The 27,269-nt window shown below is 35.8% G+C and overlaps 1 protein-coding gene across 3 annotated transcripts in view; it reads left to right on the top strand.

Moving 5' to 3' along the window:
- Positions 1-27,269, top strand: part of stxbp6 (syntaxin binding protein 6) — a 51,571-nt gene that overhangs the window by 7,027 nt on the left and 17,275 nt on the right. For 2 of the 3 annotated variants that reach the window (XM_005798322.2, XM_005798323.2), the window contains exon 2: positions 1,799-1,954. In XM_005798322.2, the coding sequence (XP_005798379.1) occupies positions 1,801-1,954 (154 nt within the window). In that variant the 5' untranslated portion in view covers positions 1,799-1,800. Of the gene's footprint in view, positions 1-1,740; positions 1,955-27,269 lie in introns of all 3 variants that reach the window. The other variant, XM_023352936.1, reaches the window with a different exon arrangement.

Here is a 27,269-nt window from a genome sequence, read left to right as displayed (position 1 = left end):
TATGTGTCTCGAATGAATGCCTGCGGCTGAGACAATGATTAAGTTCCACGGGACTCTTGAGGGCATTTAGATCTAAATAGCCCACTACTTTATGACCATATACTGCACTTGCAGATAGTGAAACCAAGGTAGCATAGTATTTCCTGACATCAGACATACTGCTGCTTTGTCTCCAATGTGTCCCACCTGTCTATAAGATATACATTTACTGGTAGACATTGGTGTGTAACGATGGGGGGACAATTTCTGTTCTGCATCAGGGGAACTTGACAGTTTTTCAAATGGCTTTAGCTGAAGCCATTTCATTTTTGCAAGTACCTTCAGAGCAAAACGCAAAAACAATGTAGTTATAAGAAATTTGAAGAATGGCTAAAATAGAGTAACAAAAATGCATCTCATGTTGTTGAGAGGGTTGTTTTACTTTTTCTTTCTTTCACTTTTCATTTTTGTTTTAAAGTATCAATAAGAGATATAGCAAGTTGCAAGTGTAAAGATTCAGATGTTGATTTTAAATGTGTAGTTATTCAGCTGACACTTTGTTCATGGTGAGTCTTATTTTTCTGATATTTCAGATTTTGTGCTGGTTAAATATACGTACATATATTTTTTTCTATAAAAGTAACACCATATCAGGACTTTTGTGTTCTTCCTTCAGGACACCCACTGTTTCACCAGTCTAATTTATTGCATAAGTGCTGTTTTACACAACAGTTGGTGTTTGGAAATATTTTTAATGATGCTGACCAGGATTTTGAACCTGTGATAGATTAAAACCTGCACTGCAAACATGGTTTTCACATAGCAGGGATTTTCTCCTGTGGAAACAGAATGAAATGGTTCTAATGAGGCACCATGACTGGAAATGGATTGAGAAAAAAGTTAGGATACAACTTCTGATTGAAGAATACCATTCTTGCTTCTTTTTCAGTGAAAACTTGGCCTTGAGTTAATATGCAAACTCTAAGATGCAGCCAGAATGTCTGCAATATTTGTGGTTTGACAGAAAGCTGGTGCAGCATGCCTGAGTTTTTTTTCTTGAGCATTGCTTTTTCTGTAAAGTATTTAGAGATGTGAATACTGTAGTATGCTGTTAACACAGTAGGCAATTTCCCATCACAATAAGGTAACAAAAGCTAGAACCCATTTTTTAAATAAAAAGTAGTAGTAGTTTGAATGAGGTGATGATATTTCTGTGCTAGATTGAGGTGATTATTAGCTTAGATTAAAAATGATCTCACTTACAGATCTCGCCATGTGAATTACAAAACGGTTATGTTCAGCTACCTTAAAATTGGCAAAGCTATTCCCAAGAGATTGGTCCTGGGACCACGTCCTCACAGTGCTGAATTACACTTTCAATTTGGTTATGCAATTTATGTGCTTGCAGTTTTGTGATGCCTAAAAGCTCATTTTTTGGCAAACCATAAGACTGTTGCTCACCATTGTTCATCCTATTCTCTGGTTGGATAATCTTTTTTTCTTCTATAAAGTCAGACATCAACACTTTGGAGAAAATTAATATCAAATTTTTACAATTATGATTCTTGATACAAAATATTGTATAGATGAACCAAGTATATGTTGTGGGTGTTGTACTATAATCTAAAAATAACACTCAATAAACTATTTTATGCACTTCTTACACTGACATTTAAAATACACAAGCAAGTGGTTGTATTTGATGGATATCCTTTTTCTGCCTAATTAAATTTGCTGTGTCTGCTTTTCTCTCCTCTTCAGTGAAGAGTGGACTCCTCCATTTAATCGTTTTTCATCTGTTTATTTCTGCCTGTGTCAGAGATGAGTGCCAAGTCAGCCATCAACAAGGAGCTCTTCACACCTCACGATGAGAAGATGCTCGCTGGTGTACAGGTGAAGAGGAGGACAAAGAAGAAGATACCTTTCCTGGCCACTGGTGGCCAGGGAGATTACACGACTTTCATCTGCCTCTCAGGTAGCAACATCTCCCTCTCTTTCTGCATTTGAATTTAAATTACTTTTATCTATGCATCTGTCACCTTCTGCATTTGCTGTGCTTTTGCAACCATTTCAGCATTTGCAGCATGGCAATCCTAAGTGTTTTCTGATATTTTTACTGGCAGGGACGTTTATTTTTGCTGTCCAGATAATGCCATTCTCAATAAGTTCAGCCAAAAGACATGTTGTCAGTCCTACTTAAGTGGATTAGATTTGAATTTGGAGTGAATATTTAACTTTGAACTCTCTGTTTGTGGCTTATTCCTCCTTAGCAGCTGTCATCATTCCCACTTTTCATAATTCACTCAGAGGCAGCTCAGCTCCTTCATAGTATGTGCTTTACAGCAGGTTTGCAACATAGATTGTGTTGTTACCGCTTCATTGTTAGTAGTTGTTTTCTGCCTGAAGTCCATTGTAAACCTCCAAACAGTACTTAGCCGAAGTGCATTGTGATTTAAAGTTTAGCCTGCAGTCTTCACACCTGCTTGAAGTTTCAAATAGCAGTCCGTTTTGACCCAACAATCAAGTGTCTGCTAGAAAGTGAAAGATTGAGTGGAGTTTTATTTTTCACCATGACAATGAAATTGAAAATGCATCAGATGAATCAAAAGAATGTATTGTGGGGAAAAGCAAAGGTTTGGATTGGTCTAGTCTAGACACAGAACTGAATACGGTAGAAAATCCGTGAAGTCACCTGAGGAGGGCTGTGGACAAGAGATGTCCTCACAACTTGATAGATTTGAAAAACTTTTGCAGGCAGGGTGAACATATGTGACCTAGTCAGGATGTGGCATGGTAGACCACTGTCAAAGAAGGAAAAAGTCTATATCAAACAAAAAAAGGTGATTAAACAAATCCAGTTTAAAGGTGCATTTACTTGCACGGCCAGGGAATTCGACCTTTTTAAATACTTAGTGTTTTTAGACAATGTTTCTTTTTCCATTGGATTGTACAGAATAAATATCAGAGTGATACATATATAAGTGATTTACCAAACAGAACAGCACTAGGATGTGTCTCTTCCAGCAGCTGTGTGTGTGGCAGTTCTAGTCAATACCCTGTAGCTGTAGACATTACTGTTTTGGTTTGACTTGAAACACTACTTTGTAGGTAGTAAAGTTGCTTACTATTTATCTGTTGTGTTCAAGAGGTCTTTTACTCTAAGACTACAGCTCAGAAGTTAGCTACGTATTTTAGAAGAAAGGCTTTTTTTCCAAGTTATCTACTGATGAGTCATTTCTCCTTTCATGTGGAAATTATTAATGTTCACACTAGCTTGTAATGCTCACCTTGTTAGATCTTTAGGACCAGTTTTTTGCTTGGCTTAGAGCAGATTTAGGTTGCACAATACACCTATTTTATTATTACTTTCACAAATTTAAATGTGTAGCTTGCTGGTGTTTTTGCAGCTAAGAACTCAAGTTGAGATTTAAGTGTATTTCAATATTAAACAGAGCTTAAACAGAGTCAGATCTAGAAGTTGGTTAACACAAGCCATAGAGGACTGGAAATTGACACCCCTCCAATGGAATTAAATTAAGCATTTGGAGTAACATCATATGAATCACTGAACAATGGCCAGACACATCTGGAAGATTTTAGTCTATTATTTAGTAAGTTTGGAATCCATCTGTTATTTTAACACATCTTGACCTAAAATAGCACAATTTCACCACACGTTAAGAAAATGTTCACATTTATTTCTTTTTTTACATTGGGTTTATTTATGTATTATATGCATTTTATTATTACGTTCTTGAAAATGATTGAATGAATTCCGGCTCATTAAAAACCATGTTCTTGTTGCTTGATTAGTTTCCCCTTCTGGAGAAGATACAGTTACTACGAGCTGACATAAAAGAAAGATTACAACATTCCTCTCACTTTTTCTGGCAGACTCATCTGGTTTGTTTGTCTTCCTATTTAAGGCGTTGTCTGGTTAGCAACCACTACACTTTTTATTGCAACCATATGTAACAAAGGCTTTATTGCCTCCTTATGATGACAGTATAAAATGCTATAGTATTCAGTTACAGTACCTTGGAAAAGTACTCAAGACGATGAGTGTTCATGACCTTTTTTGCAATCTGTATTGTTACAACCACAAACTTTAGTGTGTTTTATTTGCACACAATTGTGAAGTGGAAGAATGTTTTTTTTTTTTTTTTAATTAAAAACTTGAATGTGCCTATGTTCAGCTTCCTGGTGAAGCTTAGTAGAACCACCTGTCCTTTTAATTATGGCCATAAGTTATTTGGAGTATGTCTCTGCCAACTTTGTCTAGCCTTTGTCTAGTCTGTCTTTTTTTCCTAAAGGCAGTCAGACTAGATGGACAGTATCTGGAAATAGGCAATTTTCTAGTCTTGGAACTAGAAAATTCTCAATTAAATGTAGCTTTAGACTTTGACTATGCTATTCTAGGTATTAAATTCTTTTTTATGATATTATTTGTTTATTAATGTTCTCTCGAACCTCTGAGGCCTTCATAAAATAACTGGATTTACACTGAGATTAAATCGGACTCTATTCAGACTCTTTTGTTGAGTTCAAATAAAGTTTGTTGTATTGGCCTTTTTTAGGAGCATCAGATTAATAAGAGTTTGAATAGATTTAAATAGATTGGCATCTATTTCATCCTGTTTAGATTTTTACTTTAGACATTTTGAAAACAAAAAAATTCCTTCCAGTCCAATGGCGTCTTTGTTTAAGTGGCATGAATGCTTTGGCAGGGAAAACTTATGCATCAGTTTTCCCAACTTTTCAAATCTTTATCATAAGAACAACCAGTGTCTCTAATACAACTCATATGTGAGCAAACATGCTCTGCCAATATGTCTCTGAAGATTTTCTATTAGGAACCAATTTTAAATTCCTTTCAAGTTATTTTAGTGGAGGATTTATAGATGTATTCTCATGAGTTTTCACTGGAGTCATGGAGTTGATCCTAGCTGTGTGGATGGAAGAGTTTGATGTGCGAAGTTAAGGACTGAAGCATTTATTTACTGCTTATGCAGCACATATGAATAGTTTTTTTTTCTGCTTTGTTCTTTAATGGATTTAGGCTGACTTCAACATTCTTTTTTCCCAGTCAAAATGGATAGAACAGACATGTCTAATCCTTTAATAAGAGACAGCAAGCAATTTAAAATTTTAACATAAAACGGATCCCTATCTGATCACATAAACTGACCTAACTTTCACAAGTAAGAGACCTAACTCTTGTTGTATTTGGTGCTATCTCATGTGTGTGAGTAGAATTGACAATTATCTGCTAAATAAAAGAGCTGCTCCACCAGGCTTGCCAAATGTATTGATTTCCTGCTTTCTGTTGAAAAATCTCCTGACTCAGCTGGCGCGTTGTAAAACACGTGGGATCGCAGTGGCTAAGGCACAAGACAGTGTTAGAAGCTGTCTCATGATTGCTTCTTTTTTTTTTTCTTCAGCCAATAAAGCATTGTTCTTAGCTTTACTCATGAGTTTCTTTGTGTGTACTGTACATTGAAACCATGAGCAGCCAGCTCATGCCTCCTCAGAGCTCGTTGGATACAATGGGACTTTGAGTGTGCAGCATGTGTGTGATTATCTGTGAGAGCACACTGCGTGTTTATGAGAGAAAGAGGGGGATGGGAGTCACTGACAGCCTCATGGTTACAGTAGCAGAGAGTTGATGCCTGAGGGCCGTACAGTGGCAGAGTTACACAATCTGTGGGATGTCATTACTGAAGAAAACCCACAGTGTTAGAAGCTGTCCTGTGAAGACCCCCACAGGCGCCTTACTATCAAACTGAGCCAGATGAAGCACCAGGAGATCACTGCTTTTCTAATTTCTAATCTCATAGCTGAGGTGCTGTCACAAGAGAGAGAATCAAAGGATCTTCAACTAATATGTAAAAAGTCTCATGCACGCAGTTTTAAAATAGTAATTTGTAGCAGATCTTTCTCTTGCCTGTAGTTTAAATTATGCAACTTCCCCTGTGGGTGCAGTGTTTAGCTTTAGCTTTCTTGTCAGTGTGGGGATTTGTAAGGCTTTGCATTGTCTAATTGCTGAAAGCATGTTTGTATTCTATAAAGAGTTGCATTTATCACTGAAATGCACAACAAAGAGCTTAGGTGGCTTGCAGTTGGTGAGCAGCATGCTGTCAGGATAACATGTGGCTCAGGTCTGGTTCTGCTGACTTGGCAAACTGTCCTTTTCCTTCAGGGGGAAGTTTAGAAAAGAGTTTCACCTTAGCTAAAAGGAGCTGCAGTAAACTAATATTTTTCTGTCACAGGGCAATGATATGCTCTGGAGTCTGTTTAATCCTGCTACAAGATCTAATTCAGAATTGATTTGTTTTGTGATGCTGTTACTGATGAAGCTCAGAGTTAGCAGTCAGGCCTCAGAATTTCATTCCCTTTTCTTGATTTTATTCCCAGCTTTTTATGACCAGGAGGGGAGAAACGGCCTGCAAGCCCAGTTTCTCGAGGTGCCTCATAACTGACTTGTCACGAGCCAGTGTGCATAAGCATCCATTTTTATTTATTCAATAGTAGGAATAGACATTCAGATGTGAAAAGGCTGCACATAAATTTGAATTTTATCTCTACTTTATGCACAAAGAATAACTTTATGGCTACTGCAGTGAAATTATGTTTAAGACCAACATAATTTGGTTTGTTGCCTGTTTAGTGTTGAGCTTCGGAAGACATCTTTGATCTTAAACAAATGTATATCTGCACAGAACCGTGTGTGAATGCTTCAACAACACCAGGAATCTTGATGACATGAGAGAATGCTGGAGGTTTGCCAGAAGCAGAACATGGGCCATATCGGTCGGTGAGACTCCTCTTTGATCACTGGACATCATGTGGTGCCTTTACGGCTGGACTTCAGAACTCAAACATTGGGCCGCCCACTGAATGTTTGGCAGCAGAGATGTCAGGGCATTTGAGCAAGATAAGAAACATGGAAGGTTCAGTGGAGGCAGCTTGTTAGTCAGCTTTGTATTTTTGTTTTCTCAATATTCTAATCTGATGGAAAAATACCTTAGCTTGGTTGTATCTGCTTTTCTTATTCAAGCTAAAATATGTTGACATTTTTACTTCTTATTTTTGTGGTTAAGTTTCTGTGGATGTTTGTGTTTTTTAGTTATCATGCCTCATCAGCTCTGGAGGTTTCTGAAGTAAAAATGAAACCACTACATTAGTTAGTAGACATGATGGTCAGTGTGCTTGTGCTCAGCATGTTTGTGTGATGTTGTGTGTTCGTTAACATGTTTGATCTTGTCCCGTACATGTGGTGCATTTGTTATAGAGACAGCAAATTACTTTTTTTTCATTTATTTTCAGTGCTGAGTGAATTCACTGTTTCTTTTTAAGGCCCTTTGGACTATAGATTGCCACTGTGACTGCACAAGGTTGTGCATTGCATTTCTGTACTTTTAATGTCACTCATTTTGACTGGTCTAGGGATTATTGATTGGCTGGAAGATGAATGTGTAGTTTGCTGATTTATTAAAGTGCTTAGTGTGGTCAGCGACTCCCAACACTTATGACCTTGGCAACTCCTTAAATTTCATTCTTGTAGCGCTTTCACATTAATATATTTCATTTGTTGTTGTTTTGTTTTTTGCCACTGTTTTTCCTTTTTTAACTCTTTACAAGCCTTAAAAGCGCCTTACATAAGTATCAATACTGCTTCAAATTTTTACAGTTTTGTCAGGTTAAAACCACAAACCTCACTGTATTTTAGTTATAACACAAAGCAGTCGGTAGTTTTTATGTAAAGCTCAATAAAAAAAACAACAAAACAAATTTTACGAATGAAGACATGAAAAGTGTACAGTGCATTTATGTTCAGCTTTCGTGAATTAACATTTTGTAGGATGATCTTTTCCTGCAATTATACCCGTAAGTCTTTTTGAGAATGTCTTTGCCAGCTTTGAACATCTAGAGACAAAATTATATCCACAACTTCAATCATATTAGGTAGAAATGAGATTTGAACATAAAGTTTATAATTCTGCCCACAGATTCTCACTTGGATTTAGGTATTTGTCTCTTAACACATACTGAATATCATTAGCTTAAATGATTCCATAGCAGTTCTGACTATATAGGTTTTCCTCCTGGAAGGTGAATCTCCACTGCAACCTTAAGTATCATGTAGCTTCGTTATGTTTGTTTTTCCTCCAAACACAGCATTTTTGCATGTAAGCCAACAAGTTGTGTTTTGGTCTTACTCTTCTTGCCACTTCTCGCCCAAACCACAGACTTGTAAAGAGCATGACCAACATTTATCTTATCAACAGATTCTTCCAGTCTGAGCCTAGCATCTTTGCAGCTGCTCCAGAATAAGGGCCTGTTGGCTGCTTATGTGATGATTACTGCTGTTTCCAAGCCTGTCAGTTTAGAAGGTCAGATCTAGGTATTTTTGCACTGCTTTATGTTGTATGTAATACCTTGAACCTTCTGGTCTGGCCAGATGTCCATTAAAGACCCATCTGTTGTTGTGCCGGTGCTTTGTATTCTGCTGCTTTTAGTCAGTTGTATAGCAGAGGTGACTGATGCTTGCTTGCTGGTACTCAGAGAGGCAAGAGACTCACCCAGAACCAGATACACCAGAATGACACTTATACTGCATTATTATTATACTGTATGCTTGTGCTCCTATTCATTTGTGTATACTATGCATACCAGCTCCTCTTAGTGCCGTGCAGTGCTATACCAGACCTCATCTACCGTAATTTGATTCTACAAGCTGAACTCATTTTTGTATGAGTTTTACGATCCTCTTAAAGTTGGATTGCCCGGCTTTCCATGCTAACCTTCTCCTCATGTCATTTCTTTAAATCTTACTTTGGTAAAGAATAACATCTTTTAAGTTAAAGGCATGATTTAGAGCTTCATTTTTCAGGACAAGAAGTCTGAAAACTGGAGTTACCCTAAGAAAAGAGGATTATTAGGATTGAATTACATTTTGTGTAAGAATTATCTACATTTACTCACAAATAAGGAAACTGTTATGTAGGGGTCAGTAATTAATTTTGCACATTGCAGTGCTTGAATACAAATAGGTCATTCATTCATTCCTGTTGTTATACAACATATCTGTTTGACTGATTGGATGGCCTTCTGACCCCCTGTATGCCCACATTTGATAAAGATTTGCAGACAGCTATAGGTGAAGAAAAAGGAAGGGACAAGTGCGGAAACTTTTGGGTTGTTAGTGCCAGCATGGCCAGTGGAGTTATTTTGCCAATCTCTTTTTGTATTATTATCAATTTAACTGATGTTAACCAGTTGTTCCCTTTTTATTGTTTGACAGAAGCTTATGTTGTGATTTTCATTCATCAAGCAATATACAGGAACGGTGAATTATATCTTATAAATTGATCATTTGGATTATTTTTGGAACATTAAAGCCCAAGGAAAAGTAGCTCTATTATCAAATTATTAAAAGGTTTTACTTTTATTTGGGGGGTTGTGCCAGTCAAACCTTTACCGAGTGACACCAATTTGCTTTTTTTTTGTGTTTAACCTGACTTATTGTTTTTCCCAGTCTTTATTTTCCTTCAAAGCTCTGACACATTTGAACTCTCTTTTGTAAACTTTGCTCTATTTCAACATCTAAATACATAAAAGGAGGAATGTGCTGCTGGTTTCTTGGTAGACGTTTTAAATTCTTCTTAATAAAAAAAACTGAAGGAAAGAACAGTCTGTTATTTCATGTTTACAGTCTGAAAAAGTGTGTGGTTTCCATTTTGTTGCATCCAATGAAGCAAGGTGATTGGCTCCCACCATTAGCTTTCTGAGCATGGCTGTTATAGATTACTGCATAGCAATATTCTAAATTTAGCAATAGTTTACTATGTTGCTGGCTGGATGGCGTGAGACCCAGCAGGTTAAAACTATTTCATTTATGCATCAACATCTTATGTTATTCTGTGACTAGTTATGATTTACTTGGTTGATTGGTTTACAAAGTAAATCTCCATTACAAAAGCTCAAAATGTTATCTTAAATTGCCAGCAGATGTTGCTTTGATCACCTTACTTGCCTTTGGCACTTCTACCCTCAGCTGCATCCAAACATTTAATCTTTTTAGGAATTCAGTCTCCTCTTCTGTGGCCTCCCCAGAAAGACTCCCGAAACGGCATTACTACTCAGAAAGTATAATAAAACAAGTTTTTATTTTCTCTTTGAAAGTTTTTCTTCTTTCGAATTGTCTTACATAATTTTTTTGATAAACAAATGGAAAATATTTTGTGTACTAGCAGCTGATCATGTGGTCTTGTTCTCTGTCACTTGTTCTTTCCAACAGCGCACACACAGAAGCTCACAGCAGGTGTAGATGGTAGATGAAAAGCTCGGGTTCGCTGTATGTCGCCTTTGTTGTGAGTGGGGCTGTGCATACAATGCCTCTCTGTGTGGAAATGGTGAGCCTGTTTCGTCCAGAGTGAAGTATGCGTGTCTGTGTATCCTGGGAATTTTGTGCATACCTCAGTGGTTCTCAAAGCTCGCTTCATTGTACTTTTCTGTGCAACATGAGCTGCTCCCTCTGCTCACTGCCCTTGAACTCATCTTGCTCACATCTAAAAAGATTCTTAGAAAAACACTAGAGAGAATGAGAGTGTTTTTGCTCAATAATGCCTTAACCTCATAGGGTGTAACATCTTACCAAATTTAATTTAATCTTCAAATCACACTGTAAATTTATTGTCAGAAAGCTGAGAAGGTCATCACCACAAGGCAAAATGGTAAGCCATTTTGTATTTAAATAAGATGATTTGAACATAGTTTTAATTTCAAAGTCAACGTCAAGAGGTGATGAGTTGTTTCTACATTACTACTGCAATGTTAAAGACTCTAAGTTATTCTCTGTATTTATTGCTTGGACCACTTCGTTCAGTGATTCAATTCAAGATTACCCACAAATGTGTGCTAAAAATTTAACTCGGTAGTGAAAATAGGTTAAATCAGTGTTTCTCAACCTTTTTATAACAAGTACCACCTTTGTAATTGCTCTTAATTATTGACCCTGCATATGCTTTACTGGTTGAATGATCAGGGTAACGGTAAAGTCCATGGTAGTTTAAAATGAATATGCCAGAGTTTGCCCGCCAGCTATCGTCTTCAAAATTTTAACTTGCCACAAACAGAATATGTTTCTCATAATAATCAAGATCAATACAAATGACAAGAAATGCCATTCTGGGTTGCTCATGACTGCTCCGTCACTTCAACACCTTTATGGCTGATCAAAATAACTAAATTTGTCGCACCCATCCATTTACTATTTTATGCAAACTATGGAATGTCAGCATGTGTAGTACACGTGAAATCAAACATGCATATTAGTAGCATACAGAACTGCCACATCACACACTTCTTGCATCTCATCACTGAGGTGTCAGACGTTGTTAGTATCTATTTTATTTCTCATATATTTATTTCTTACAGACATCTTCTATTCTTTTTATTTTTGTCTATGTAAAACCATACTCAGAATCTATTTTTTCAGCAGAAACTTTAGAGTAACTCACTCATTGTAATGTAATGATTTCTATTGTTAGGGCAATGCGTTTTCTCACGTACATAATTTACAAAAGTAAATTCTGTATGCGAGACAGATGTTACTGCTAAAATGGAAAAAGAGAGAAGATGAGCATAGAAGTAAAGCAGATGAAATAAGGGAATGTACAACAACAAAAATAAAAACAAAATAAATATTGTCAGACCTGGTGAACATGATGGTTACAGTAAAATATAAATGTGGTAGACTTCAATTGTTTACATTTCTCTGGTAGGAGTTGGATGTGTGGAAAATTTCCTACGGATACATATTTCTGACATTTTGTAAGAGTAAACAATACTTTGAGTGCAATGGATTGAACTTGTAGTAAAACCCCTTTTTTAAAAAGTTAATTAATATTTAAAAAGACCTGTTCAAAATCTTATACACAATAAATGTTCAACTACAAGACAGTATTATTGTTCACTCGAACATATTATGACTTGGGGTTTAGAGATATTTGTTTAGACAGACTGTTTCCTTTTGATTTCTATGCAAGGGTGTGTGCTAGTTTCTGAATGCAGTGGAAGTGTTGTCCACACAATTACAGCAGGAAATGGCCTGGGTAAATGAGGTATTGTTACCATTAGGGAAGTAATATTCTGAGAACAACATCACTTTATACATGTTTTGATCCAGGGTATTTGTCCTTCATATGTATTACTTCACCAACAGTCCACAGACCTGCACTGGAAAAAAGAATCGCGTTGTTTCCAGCTGTTGTTTTTTGTTAACAAAGATTGTTCCCCACATCCTTCCTCTCATCTGAACTGCATTATGTAGAGGAAGAAAGATAGAAGAGATATCAAACAAGTGAGCCTAGATAATGAAGAGCACACGCTTAGTCAGCCATTCAAACATAAAATTGTAAATCAACTTTATTTTACTTAATTGCCTGTAAAATTAATTTCACCTAAAAATCCTAATTATCCTAAATCAGTATCAACCCAACTGATGCACACAGAAGATACAACAAATCAGTCCATAAATCACAGTTTGTGAAATAAAGTTGAATGGCATGTAAAATGTGTACTGAACACGTTTACCAAAATATATTTATTATTTTAAAAATATTTTTATTAATGATAATATCAAAGTAACTCCTTTAGTAAGCATTGTTCAGGTGTAGTCCTGCACCATTTTGACATACAAACTACCTTCAGGACCTAAAGGTTTGCTGGGGGCCTAAGACCAATTTAATTTTTATAGTTAGAAACAAAAAGCCCTGAGTATAATTACATTAAGTTTGCAAAGGAAAGAACTCTTCAACCATAATGAAATGCTATTTGTATAATACCTTGGTAATAAGAAATCTTTTTAATAGGCTATCAAATATTATTTAACCTGTTGTATATTGCCTTACTGATATATTTCAACTGTCAGCTTTCAAAACATTATCAAAGAATGTTCAACACATTGAACACATTTTGTTGATGTGTTCAATACCAATCCCTGTGGTTAGACTTTATTGCATTTAATTTATGAACTAAATTGTTTTGATATGTGTATTTGTCATCAACATCTGGTGTGAATTTAATGTTAATATCTCCAGTCGGAAGAATATTTACAGAAAAAGAAGTGGACAAGAGTCTTGCATTACAGTCTGAAGACATCCATGAGTAATTTTAAATATAAAAGATCAGAATATAAATCAATTTTTGACACTGACCACTGTTTGCTTTCATGTCTCAGTTTGCAGCACACCAAAGTGTCATGCACATTCACTTTTGATGTTCTTTTTTAATCTCCTGTCCATTTTTAATATCCCAGTGAGAAGGTTTTGTGAAAAGGAACAAACTATATCGTTTCTCACTTGGCCTCTGTGAACAAGGAGAGTCAGGATGTGAGCGACGCTGAGATCTAATGAAACAATAGGCTCAGTTAGCTGCTTGGAGTTCTTTGTTCTATTTATTCTTTGTTCACTCACATCACACTATGTGTTGACTAATTTCAAATGGGTCATTGAAGCCTCTAATTTTTAATATAGTTATGTTTTGTTATGTTTGGCCTGATAAAACTAGAACGTCTGCAAAAGCTAGCTGTAAAACATATGTGACAGAAATGTTTCCTGCAAACACGTATCTTTTATTAAAATTACTCGCATATATTTCTGTGCAAATGTAAAGTGAGTCATTCTCATAATATTTTATTGTAAAAACGTAACTGCATTTTAGCAGTATTGTAATCTTGATACCTTTTGAAAAGTAAGAATAAACCTTTGTACAGATTTTTTATCACTTCCTATTTTCTTTTTTTGGCACACGTTCAGAACTTGAACGTTTTGTTACATCTTGAAAGTTAAAAAAATACTTTTTTTATCTAAAGAATTACAGTTTTGAATCTGACATGAGAGTTTAGCTGGGATTCAAAGTTTTTATCTACAGATTCCATCTGTAAATTAGTTTAATGTGGACTTAACACACAGTAAAAAAAAACAATTTAGTTGGATGTTGGAGGTAAATTGGGACTACTGTTTAGTTTTCAGTGCGCAGTATTTAATGACCTTGAGGATACCTTGAGGAAGCACTGGGTTATAAGGAGGAGAGATATTGCTGTAAATGGGAGGGAAGTCCCAACTGTTTTCACTTTCTGAATTTACTGGAAAGAAGTCTGGTCTGATATGGAAAAGGAGGCAGCGAGTGTTCCTGATCTTTAAACTTTTATTGCCAGTGATTTAGAAATTACTTTACATAGCTCAAATATCTTGAATAATTTCTTTTTGCTACAGGAACAAAATGTCTTCACACACTATTGGTGTTTTGTGTTGCCCTTATTTACAGTTATATTGACATAAAAAGTTATAATAAGCTTCAATTTCTTAAGTGCTGGTTTTCCACCAGGATCCTTCTATCTACTTCTACCAAAATATGTTTTCCTAAGTCATGTGATACAAGGTGCACAGTTGAAAATATGTGATCTGTTCTGGCAATAAAACCTCTGCAACAATTTTACCAAGTGTTAAGACCTCTGGTTACTTGGTAAAATTGATTAAATGAAATTACTTAGGCTTCTGAAATGGAAACAAAATCAAAACTTCATGTCTGTTTCATTGCTTTAGTCTTTTGTTTCCACAAAATCCCTTTTTAATTTTCGTTGTAATGATTAAACTGTTTGGCTTATCCAGTAGAGGTTGGGGAACCAAATCTGTACTGAAACATTTCTATTGTTTGGGATATTCTCAATAGGAGGAGGAACTATTGTCAGAAGCATATAACTGGGAAATATTTAAAATTAACTCTGTTTGTTTTTTTTTGTGTTTTTCAGAAAAGGAAAAGTTTTATGAAACAGGTAAAGGTTCATTCTTTGAGTGATTAATGTCACCTGATGTAATTAATTCAAACATGTAATTAATTCAAACAACAGCAAGCAAATATCTATGCTTGCTGAGCTTGAGGATTTTTCTATCATTTTAAAACCACTGGTATTGATTCTGAAGAGAGGCACATAGATTTGCTGACCTAGCGTGTCTGCAGTTAACTCTATAAGTCTCTTTTAAGGGCAGGAAGTGGATTTATCTATGGCCCAAGAATGGAGAATTCTGCCTTCCAAGCACATCTGAGTCCAGATGCTGCTGTCTGCAAGAAGACGTGGAGAGCTGTACTGTGAAGTATCTCATTAGTCACTGTTTTTCGTCTTGCAAAAAGAGACACTTAAATTACACTGTGAGGAGTAGAGAAGAGGTATTTCTAAAAGCAGATCCTTTGGCTATCTGTCACTACCATAAGCTTTAAATAAAACAGCAGGAAAACACTAAAAGGATCAGTGGTAAACCAGGATGATGAAAACCGTTAAGCTCAGATCTGGCTCACTACTTTTTGATTTACTGGCATTGGTATGAAAATTATGTTTTCATGAGTAGACTAGTTAAAAACATATTTAAGTATAGAGCGTTCTGCTAATTTACATTGCACAATTTCACTGGCTATGATTTCTTATCTGGTTTAACTTCTAAACTTTGCCATTAAATTATATTTTATTGATATTTAACAAAGCCCAAGACAATGTGTTGCTGAGTCTTGCTGACTCCAAAGTAAAAAAGATGCAATTTTTTCCATAAATGCTAAAAATTGTAGAACCTTCATGTAAATCAGTTTATACAACCATGTACAGCATGGCAGATTGTGGTGACATCTTGTTTCCCAGGCTCATTTGTTTATACACCATTACAGATTGGAAACTGCTGATTCTGTGGTTCTGCATTAGCTTGTCTTTTATGTTTTTACTGCAAACAGGTCAAATTACTGTGGGACAGTCATATCCTAGTACTCTAGGAATTCAGGAAACTAGTCAGTTTCCTAAATTCACATGCTGCTATTAAATTTAACCCCTTATCCTTCATGAGGATGCTGGTGTCCTCATAAACCCATTCGATGACATGTAATTGTTTTTGAGGTGATAGTTAAGGGGTTTAAAAAGATAACAAGTTTGACTAAAAATAGACTTGTAAGACAAGACAAACAAAGAAGCAAATTATTATTTTCCTTATTGTAACCAGTGTTTAACTTGCCTTTCAAATTCATGCTAAGAATTCGAATTAAGACTTGACAAGTACAGCCTTTATTAAAAATGTTGATAACATCAAGTTTTGGGTGTTTCTAATGTCTAAGTAACTCTTGTCATATTATTTTAGTGTTAATATTATTTTTTTGTTCTAGTGGTTCACTTTGCTATGTCCCTACCCTGAAATTGTAGATTATATAGATTTTTCTTGGCTGGAATCTTGGAAAAAACTGATAAAAGTTGGAACAGGGTGTATTTTGCAGTCTAAAACCACAACTCCCTAAAACTTTGATCTGCTCTTTTTCTTTTTCTGTGATGGTTCATCCTTTTCTTCCACCCATGCATTCTTACTTACTTCACTTTTCCAGCTTTGAACTTGCTTGAGCTATCAGTATTTGAATGTAGTATGTCACCTCTCTCCTTCCCTCATGCAATTCTTTATTAGTTGTTTTTGTATTGTAGTGAAAAGTTGGAGTCTTTGATGTAAAACCAAGAAACTGGAATGCAAATCTCCTTTTTATTGTACTCGCATCAGGTCATGTTTTAATTATGATTTTTTTTTTATTATTATAAATGGAGATTAATTTCTCCTGAATATGATCTGTTTCATTAAAAAAAATAACAAGAGGTGATGCAAAGTCTCAATGCTTTGCTTGCGTTTCTAAAGCACATCATTGCAACCAACACATAACATATGCTTTTCATTACCTCTCTAATGCTGTACCTGCAGCATTTGTTTTTGAGTTGACTTTTTTAAAAATCTTCCTGCAAAGGGGGCAAACTTTCATCATTTTTGTTGATGTGCAGTTGAATTCAAAAGCTAATGTTGCATGGAGGCTCCGCTTCTTTTCAATTTGCATTTTGGAGTGAAAACATCACATGCTTAAAATAAAACAAATAGAAATAGATAAAATATTATTATTGTTATTCTTTTACACAAAATACATTAACCTCTCAACAAGAAACATCATCACTAGATTGTCTACTTGGCTCAGCAACCAGAAGCATGTCAATAAGTCTGGCTTCCATCCAGTGGTGGATCGACTATGCATGATGTATTACTCCAGGTTGCTGTTTAAACAGTGTGCATAATCAATTGTAATTCAGTATCTGCAATAACCAATATGCTTCAATGTACATGTTTTGATGTTTATGGGATTTCCTTTAGATTTGCTAGGTCTGTAATGTTTTCTCCAGATTATTGCTGCCTTAAAATTGAGCACTGTGAGGGTAAAATTTAATGTAACACAGACAGATAATTGTGTTCCAATTAGCTTCAGTTACACTGGTTTATATACAGTGACACAGATCAATACATGTGGGAAAGCTTTTATGTGAACACAGTGATGTTCTTCATCCTGTTGGCCTCACCAAGGGATACAATCAGGCTTATATTTGAATAACACTGTGTAAGGAAAACAGGTGGAAGAAGTTGGAGGCAGTGATCCCGGCTGTTAAATCAATTTGCCTAAAAAAAAAAAAAGCAAAGATTTAAATTAAGAGCTCATTAACAGTTGTTTTAATGAGGGTGTCAGGCCGCTTTTCCCTATGGCTCTACTGTAATCTGCAGAAATACACAGCTTCGTCAGAACAACCAATCAGAGCCAGGAGGAGGATCTTAGTGCTGCCAGTCACCCTCAATCACCATCGAACCACAGCAGCATGATTACATGTTTCCCTTTGTCTTGTATCTAGAAAATAACAATATAGTCCAACGGTGTATCTCCAAGTTCTTTGGGCCTCCAAAAATGAGTCCATAATGTAACTCTGAGGCGAGGGCTCTCCATTAGAAAAAGACCCATGGCTTCTCTGGACCGCAACAGAAATAATGTAGATCTTGCTTCAGTCTGTAATGATGAATCAAGAGCACAACTATAAAATGAAGGTTTTCAGTTATCTTTCGGTCTGACTTCCAATCCATACTTATGATCATGAAATATGGATCTTGGCTGAAAGTACAACACCCAGATTCAAGTGACTGAAGTAAGTTTTATCCATGGGGTGGCTTGGCTCAGCTTTAGAAACAGAGATAAAAGCTTCTTCATCTGGGGGGCAGACAATAATCAAAGAAGTCATTTGAGCTGGTTAAAGCATTTGATCTCCTTTTTAGAGGTTTTCAGAGCATGTCCCACTGTGAGAGGACCGCAAGGCAGACCTTGAACTCTCTGGTGACAGTATATTTCATTTCTGCCCTTTCAACAACTTGGATTTCTCAGAATGAGAATTGAGTGTCTCTGGGGAGAGGCATGTTTGACATTTCCTCCTGAAACTTTTACCCCTTGTGACACAATTTCTGTAAGACGCATTAAGTGAGTGGTTCTCACCTGCTTGGGCTTCGGTCCAATCATCCTCCCCTTACAGACAAGCTGCAAACCCATCCAGAAAATTAAGATTTTGTTGCTTTTTGAAGCATTAATTATAAGGCTGACCAATTGGAAATGTTTTTTTTCACAGGCTCTGTTGCTCTTTTCAGGGAAAAACAGGAAATAAATGTGAAATATTTGCTTTTAAGCTGAAATTACTTGTCTTTAGTTGAGAATCATCCTATTGAAACTGACAAAACACAATTTTTATCAATGCTCTAGAGAAAAGGTATTATTTAAAAGCATTTGAGTTTCAATTTGTATAACACTAAATTCATAAACCTCAATTTGTAGAGAACTGAGCATGTTTTTGCTCCTCATAAGAGCTTACAATTTCCAAAAACAGGTATTTGTTCTTGCTGATGGCTTATGGGAAATTAGTAACTGAAAGAAAACACTGAATAAAGTCAATGACAAATTTTTGAATACAACTGACTCACTCCTGAGGTGGACAGATTGTAAATGAGTGTGTTTTCTTTATCTATTTAACATTCAGTTGACTGTCTAAGAAACCACTGCATTCAATCTGCTATTAGTATTTTAAGAATAATGGCAAGTTGGGGATTTTAGATGCACATCAATATTACTCTTGTCAGTGGACTCCATCTTGTACGCTTTGGTTTCATCAGTCTTTTTTAGTCTCACATTGGAGGATGGCCAGTTCTGTTGGTGATTTATGATTAACCAAGAGCAACTTCAGGATGAACAGATCTTTGCTAAGATATTTCACAACTAATTTGTAAAAATATATGATTTAATTTCCCTTTAACTAAAGATATACTATTTCACAAAACTAACCTGTTCACCAGCTTTATTACAAGATTGAAGTTGGAACACCTCCAGTGCACTTCTTGATATTTTTCTTAAAATTATATATTTTCTAATTATTTTCATGTGTGTTTGTGTGTGTGTGTGTTAAGTTACATTATACTTCATCTCTAATCTGCACCCAAAGCAGGAGAAGGAACTGCCAGTTTTATGAATCTGTGAATTTATACGACTGCCCTTTGCAATGTTTATTGTAGAAACTCATTTCGTTACAACACTAAAAAGACCATACAGTTCAGCCATCTTTGTTTGAAAGGTGGTTTTATGTTCTCTTGACCTGCACACTTGAGGACCTCAATGACTCACCCCATGAAAGCTGAGACATGTGGCAATAAATATGGATGCCTGTCTCTCAAATTAATGACAGAAGAATGTTGTATTTTCTGCCATTTCTGTCTGCTTTGCTGCTGCTTGCTGCATTATACCCTCTAGGATATACAATATAATAGACAACAGTATTGTAAGGCTGTTAGTCATATACTAATATGTGAACCAAACCTTATTACTTGTGCATAAATAATACATAGATCCTTAGTTTGATCACCTCATTTCATAAGCTGACTTTTTTTTCTTCTCACTGGACAACTGTGTTGTGCTCTTCACGTTTGTTGTCTCAGGCCATTCTTACAGAGCAACATTAAATGGAGTTTATTGTGTCTATGACTGGCATGCATGCTAATTGTGGTAATGAAGGTCACCCAGAGGACCAGCTGGAGTCCCTCTCTGTGTCTTCAACACTCTCTGTAGGGAAGTCGCTGCTTGGCTCATTTCTCACCAGGATATCAAAAAAACACCATATGCTCCCCACCTACATCTTCACACCTCTCTTAGGCTTGCTGCTGGGCAATTCAATCATGGAGCTCAAAGCCAGTGAAGATCTGTGGTGTCCAGTGAGGTCTGCTATCCAAAATAAGGTTAATTCAGATACAAGTCCTAATATATAAAAGAATCAGAAAAATCGCTTTGTGCTTGAAACAGCAAATTTCTTCTCGGTGTGTTAACAAAATGTGACTACAATTATGTTAAAAGTGGGAAAAACTCTCTGCCTCTTTACTGTGAGAATGTTCACATTATGTATTTCTGAGCTATGCTTTTACATTTACAGAAATGCCTTAAGAGGATGTGCTGAGGCAAAGCTTGATATAAATGCCTAATATTTTTAATCTTTGTGTCAGTCAATCATCAGGCATATAAAAGGACTTCTTCTTGAAGAGGTAGACATTTCCAACAGTCTTTAAGCTTGAAACATATGTACATTATTCATAATTCTATGCAGATCCATCCAAGTGTGCTGTAATCCATGGCATATAATGCCTTTTATAAGCTGTGAAACTGATTTATTAACTTTAATTGTGTAGACTTATATCTGAAACGTGGTCATAATGCTAGAGTGCTGTGCTTCCTCTTCTGCAGTTGTTTTTCTGATTTAACACTGCACTATTAATTCTGGTTTGGATCCTCTTGCATCCTTTCCTTAGTAATCTGGTAAAATTTTCATTTTTGTCATGAGACTCACCAAGCAGTTGATTTGTGACAGGAATCAACTGATTTTTAGTTGCATTTGCTCTGTTAACTGACCTGTTGTAAAGTCAAAAATCAGGTTGTCTACTGATTGTGTGAAACAGTTTTGTGTCTCAGAATTAGAGAAGTCAGAGTCACAGTAGAGTGATGTATATTTCTTTTAGCTTTTGGTCTTTGACAATAGTGGCACAATAAATGAGTAGAGAGAGAATGAGGGAAAATATACAGCAAAGGTCTCGAGATCAGAAATCGGAACCGGACTGCTGCGTCACAGACTAATAGTTTCCATATTTTGGTAGTCTCTCTACCCTGCCTCATGTCCCACTCCATTTAGAATTGAAATTAGAATTGGACTAACTTATGAGTAGCTTCACAAAAAAATAGATAAGATATTTTGTCCACATAATTCTGATCTTTAATTTTTATTTATAATTTCAGTTGTTTTTTTTTTTATTAAACTGTCTTCAAGAGAACCTTTGGTACAAAGACAAATATTATCAAGAGTTTTGTGTTTCAAGCTGTATGAAAAAGCAGGTGTTGCAGCTGTGTGAGATGCATGTCTATGTTAACTCATTTTCATTGGTATAAAGTTCATTTAAACAGCTTTTGTGAAATGATTGAGAAAAAAATCCATTAATTTTCCTCGAAGCAGATGTTGTTGAACCTCTGCGGCAACATGGAGACCACTCAAGTGGAAAATGAAAATGCTAGGAAACTAAAATTTTCTAAAACTGAGAAGTATCCACCGGGTTTGGCTGCAGGTGTTACAAGCCAACTCTATGTGATGTGATATCTTAAAGTTTAGCCTCTGTAAGGCCATAAAGGTTAGACAGGATATAGGCTGGCAACTTGGCATCTCACTCTCTCCAGGCGTCTGCCTGACTGAACAGGCCTGGTGACAGTCGACTGCAGGGGCTCTATTGGGAGCCTCCGCAAGCCCTATGTGGGCTGTGCTCTGGTATTTTACATTAAGGGCAGGGCTTAGCAGGCTCCATGACAAAGCTTCAGCACATGCTGTGTATTAGTGAGAAGTCTAGTTTAAATGAGACATTTTCATTTTGTTAGAAATTTTATTGTACTTTAGTTTTTATGCTAAGTCATAAGAAATAAAAACATTATCCTTAACATTCTGAAAAGGTAAGTTGTATTGGTGATTGTAAAAAATAAGAGTTGGTTGGTAAAATAGTTAAAGCTGTCTCTTTTTTCCCCTTAGGCCAAGGATGTAAAAAGGAGAAGATACATTATAGTATAATATCAATCTTATGATCACCAGCTGTTTTCTTGCTATGTGGGACATAATTCATGGAAAGACCAGATGGAAACCCAGGCAGGGAACAAGTGAAACTTTTCCATCCTGTTTATGAATCATCCTGACAGAGCAGCAATGTGTACCCCTCAGTGACACTGTTTCTATGTATGTTTTGTACATACAACCACAAATCCAATGTATTTGGATTTTATGCGATTGAGCAACATAAAGTATTGCATAATTGTGATTATAAACAAAGGATGGATGGTTTTCAATTATTTTTAAAAAGTAAACGTATAATAAATTGACATGCCTTTGTAACTAGCCCATTATACTCTAACGCCATTGAATAAAACCCAGTGCAGCTAGTTGCCTTTAAAAAATAGTGAGTAATGTCCATCTATTTATAATTTATTCTCTCTGTATGAATACAGATGTTCCATTAAGCCCTATTAAATTTTAGACAGGATTTGCAAACCGGATCATCAAGACCAAGGAACACAGCAGGTCATGGGTGCAAGCACATCCTCTTGTTAGATAAGAGGAAAATAGAACTATGTGAAGCGGATAATTAACACTGCACATCACTCTGAACACATCATCCCTATGATGAAAAATGGCCATGACAGCTTGCCGGGGGGCTGCTTTCCTTAAGCAGGGACATTGGCGTTGGTAAGCATTGATGAAAAGATGGATGGAACTAAATGCAGAAAAGTTCTGATAAAGGCTACCAAAAAGCAGCAGAATGCCAATCCCAAACTTACATTAAGAGCTATATTTAAAGGGTTTAGCTCAATGTATTTGAATATTTTAGAATTGCCCAGTCAAAGGTGAGACCTAAATCCCAGTAAGAATCTGTTATAGTGCTTGAAAAATTATGTTCACAAATCCTCTTCATCTAATCTGAGTTAGAGCAAATTTTCAAAGAATAATTGATCTAACTCATCTAAAAATTGCACATCAATCTCTACATGTACAAAGTTGCTAAAGACCTACTCCCAAAGACTTGCAGTTGTTATACGCATCATTAGGTGCTTCTTCAAAGTATTGATTCTAGGACTCTGGATACAAATATACACCACATGTGCAATTTCAAGTTATATTTGTGAACGGAAGCCCAAAATTTCATAACCATCCAGCTCTAGTCTCTAGTTTATTTCCCCTTGGAGAAACACTTATTATTAGAGTTCTTCAGCGCTGTATGGTATGTTTTCAATCTCCCTAGCCTTTTTTTGGTAATAATCCTAGTCTCACAAAAAAATGCTGTTTGTCATAAAAAAACAAAAACTAGAACTATTTCTGCATCTTAATTAAGTCTTGTCTTGCTGTTGAAACTAAGAAAGAATTTGTATCTTCAGATGAGCTTTGTTTGTGGCAAGATCAGATCCTCAATTAGAAATGATGTTCTTTGTCTTCTTTCTTCATAACTAACATGCCACATTTATCAAAAAGTACAGGAGCTGTGGGCCCCTTGTGTAAAATCCTGGCTTTAGTTATTTCCATAGATTTTCTATTGATTTTAGATCAGGTGATTGGCTGGAGCACTTTATTTACTTTCTCTGAGACCAACTGAGACTTCCCTTGGCTGTGTGTTTGGGATCAATGTCTTCCTGAAATATCCGCCCTGATTTCATTATCCTCAGAAATGGCACCATTTTATTTTAAGCTGACATGTATTGTGACATCTATATATATGCATTTTAAAAACAAACATGAAAAGGAGCTGGGCATCCTTTAAACAAATTACAATAAATAAAAAATGAAAAAAAATTATTGTAAGAACATATGATAAAAAGACCAAGTTATATTAATATAAATTCTGGGAAAATAATTCCATCAATTCAAGTAAATTTTTGTAGCACTTTCTCATATATTGCTCCATGTTTAAATCTCAGGTGGTTCCACAGATCTGTGGAGTTGCTGACTTGTCCACATTCCACCGATCGATACTGCACACTGTGTGTTATTGATCTGTGTCGTCTCTTACAAGCCAAAGTTTTCCCACGTAAATAAACTGACTTGACCTTGTTTTGTTTTGTTTTTCACTTTCCTCTGTTGCTATTTTATTCCTTTACAGTTTTATTAAATGATAACATAAAAGATGGAGTGTTTTGTAACTATCGTGTATGTTCATACCCAGCAGGTGATGCTGCTTTTTTTCCCTGTTCTTTCCACCATCCTCTCCTGACATTAAAAAGTCTCCAAAGTATGTTAGTCCAGCCTCCAAATAGGCATCAGTCAGGGAAAATATAAAAAAACCAGTGTACTTATAAAACAGAATATACCAATAATAATGTATATTTTTATGATGAAAGTGTTTCCTGGTTTTTTTTTTAGTAAAATGTTTAATTGAAAAAAGTATTTGATTTGTGGCAGAGCCTTTGTTCTTGTATAATATGTAAACTTTTGTTTGGAGTTGCTTCCGCTTTGGCCAGGACCTGTTTATAAACTTAATAATAATAAAAACAATATATATTTTCCAGATATATAAACCATGAATAATATATATATATATATATATAAACTACCTTGAAAGAAAAATAATTAGCTCGACCAAGGTTTCTATTTTATGGGTTGTTTTTGTTTATGTCATATATTTTAATCATCTAATTTAATCGTTTTGGCCAGCGTTTGATGTGGGTGAGCTGAACTACAGGTATAATGTTGTGTGACACAGTGTCCTTAATATGTCGTTGATGAAATATGTCCCTAGACTTTTTCTATAGGTTTGTTGCCTGGTCAACTGCTTTGCTCTTTCCCAATCCATTGATATGGAACTGATTTTATTCATCTTCCTCCCTACTGTTGTAGTATTGAGAAAAGCTATTAAAAGTCATTCTGAAGTCAAAGATGTTGTAATACTAAAGGTCATGTGAAATATCTGATTTTCATAGGTGAAGCTCTTAACCTTTTATTTGATCTTATTTGATTTAAATTATGTATGTTCTTGAGGATATCTCCATCAGTTGTCTGTTTACAGATTTATCTGAAGCATCTTTGCAATCTTTTACACATGCAGGTGTACTTCTGTTGTGTTAGAGCTAATCTAACCCTACCCCAACCCTTTCTGCCTTGACTGTATTTAATTATCAGCAAAGCTACTTTGAGTATAAGAGTCGACGAAATGATTGAGTTGTTATTTTAAACTGTTTTCTGTGTAGGATATTAGCAGTTAACGCTGTTTGCAAGGTTAGCTTTAAGTGTAGACTGTAGTCTCTGTGTATGTTCCCTAAAGAATGTGAATCCTTCCCTTCCCTCTGGAGATTTTCAAAAGGCTGCCTACACTTCCAGATTACAAATGTTTTATAATGCACAGAGGTTGAAAACTGGAAAGGAGAAAACAGAGTGACATTACTGTCCTCTGTTATGTCTCCCTATTGTCTGATGGAGCCTTACTTTCTCTCACTTTGTTGCAGCCTGAATGAACCAGGTTGTAAAAACAGACATGTCTCAAGATATTATAGAAGATATAATTTCTCTGTTTTTTCAATATTGTCTTCAGTTTCTGAACTTCCTCTGACTACATTTGTTTATTTGCAATACTACAAATGGAAAGCTTGATTTTTTTTCTATTTGGTGCTCATGTCTGCCTGAAGAGTCAAGGGTGGCCACATTTGGATTATTTTCTTTGTTCACCAGTCAATTTCTTGGTCCATCTTTAGTTGGTCGCTGTTCTAAGTCAGTGGTGTTTCTTTTCTGGGATCTGTCCTGCGGTTGTTTACGATGACAAATGTCCTCCAGTATTCAATTGGTGCCTTGCCACTGCATGGTAACCATCCTGCCTACCAAACTCCACAAACACAACAGTTTCAGTGTTTTCCATCCCATGAATGGACTACAAAGACCTTTGTTTAGAGTCCTGATTGCTAGCCTAGCATGTGCTATGGTTCGTTGCAATGCCAACCTTTTCTCTGAAAATAATGGTTTCTCAGCCTTTGCAAAATGAATTAAAAACAGCAAGAAATCACTAGATTTGATTTCTTGCTGTGCTGTATTATACCAACTTGAGGAAATTCAAAAACATGTTTTCAGATTTATTTGGTGCACAAGCATGATAATGGATTTGTGATCTATCCATTGATAACATTTATATTTCATAATGAGATGAGGTCTTCTCGTCAAGCCAAACACCAGAACATTTCTTTGCTTTGGAGCACTTAGCTTCCATTAGTTCCTACAGCTTTCATAATGATATGTAAATGGATTTTAATGCGTCAAACTTGGCCTTGGCCCTTATAAGTTGCTGTCCTTTCATAACTGTCTGCTTCTCTGTGTGTGTTTTTGTCCCACTCAAATGAGATTACCATGGTGACTGCATTTATTCAATGATGGAGTGAAGAACAGATCTGCTGTTAAAGGAAGTGGCTTGATTTTCTTTCTTTTTTTTTTTTTGCAAGAGGTCCTGAAGACGTCTACCTGCAGTAGGGGTTGCTTTCAGGAAATAGTTTCATCTTTTCCCAGTGATCTAACAAGGTATTCTTGACCTTTAACCACAAATGACTAAATGAACCAGAAAAATGTTTGTGCGAACATGACTTTTGCGTAACTTGAAGAGGCAAATGTGCCTTCAATTAACTTTTGAATTTTACCTTCTTGGGTGACTCCTGGCCAAGCAACCAATCAGCAGCAGTTTTATTTATGGTATGTCTCATAACCATGCTTTACTATTATGAGACAAAGGCATCTTTGTTTTATTTATTTTTTATTAAAATTGCATGTCTAAAATTATTTCTTTATCAAAAATCTATGGAAAATTCTGAAATGGCAGAGCAGCATCAAGCTTTTCCCATAATGTTGATTAATTTTTTTAACATTATATTTTGCGATGTGCTGCAAGTCTTGAATAGGAAGGCCTTTTTGCCATTACCCAAATTTTGAGCGTCTCCCACAGATTACCAATCAGAATTTTATCAAGACTCTTACTGGGTCTCCTCAAAAGAGTAATATTACTCCCAGTGGGAAGAAACATGTTTGTAAATTAAAAGATTACTATAGAAAGATTAGCTTTCACTCTCTCCCAACTACCTAAGAGTGTTATCGGAGAAATCCAGTAGCACTTATGCATTGTGGGCTCACAATGCATCGAAGTTGCAAATTAGGATTGGTCAAATATAAAATCTGCTGATTCTGTTTACAAACAGATTTCTCTGTGCATCTATAATGACCATTGTTTTGTTTTCTTTCCAGTTAAGGTGTAACTATCAATGTATGAATTGCCATTGATAGTGGTGTTAAATAAACGATCACAACACATAAAACAGTATTTGGTGGTACTATG

This window comes from Xiphophorus maculatus, chromosome 19, assembly GCF_002775205.1.
Source record: "Xiphophorus maculatus strain JP 163 A chromosome 19, X_maculatus-5.0-male, whole genome shotgun sequence".
Classification (NCBI taxonomy): Eukaryota; Metazoa; Chordata; class Actinopteri; order Cyprinodontiformes; family Poeciliidae; genus Xiphophorus; species Xiphophorus maculatus.
This window is presented reverse-complemented; position numbering and strand designations above follow the sequence as displayed.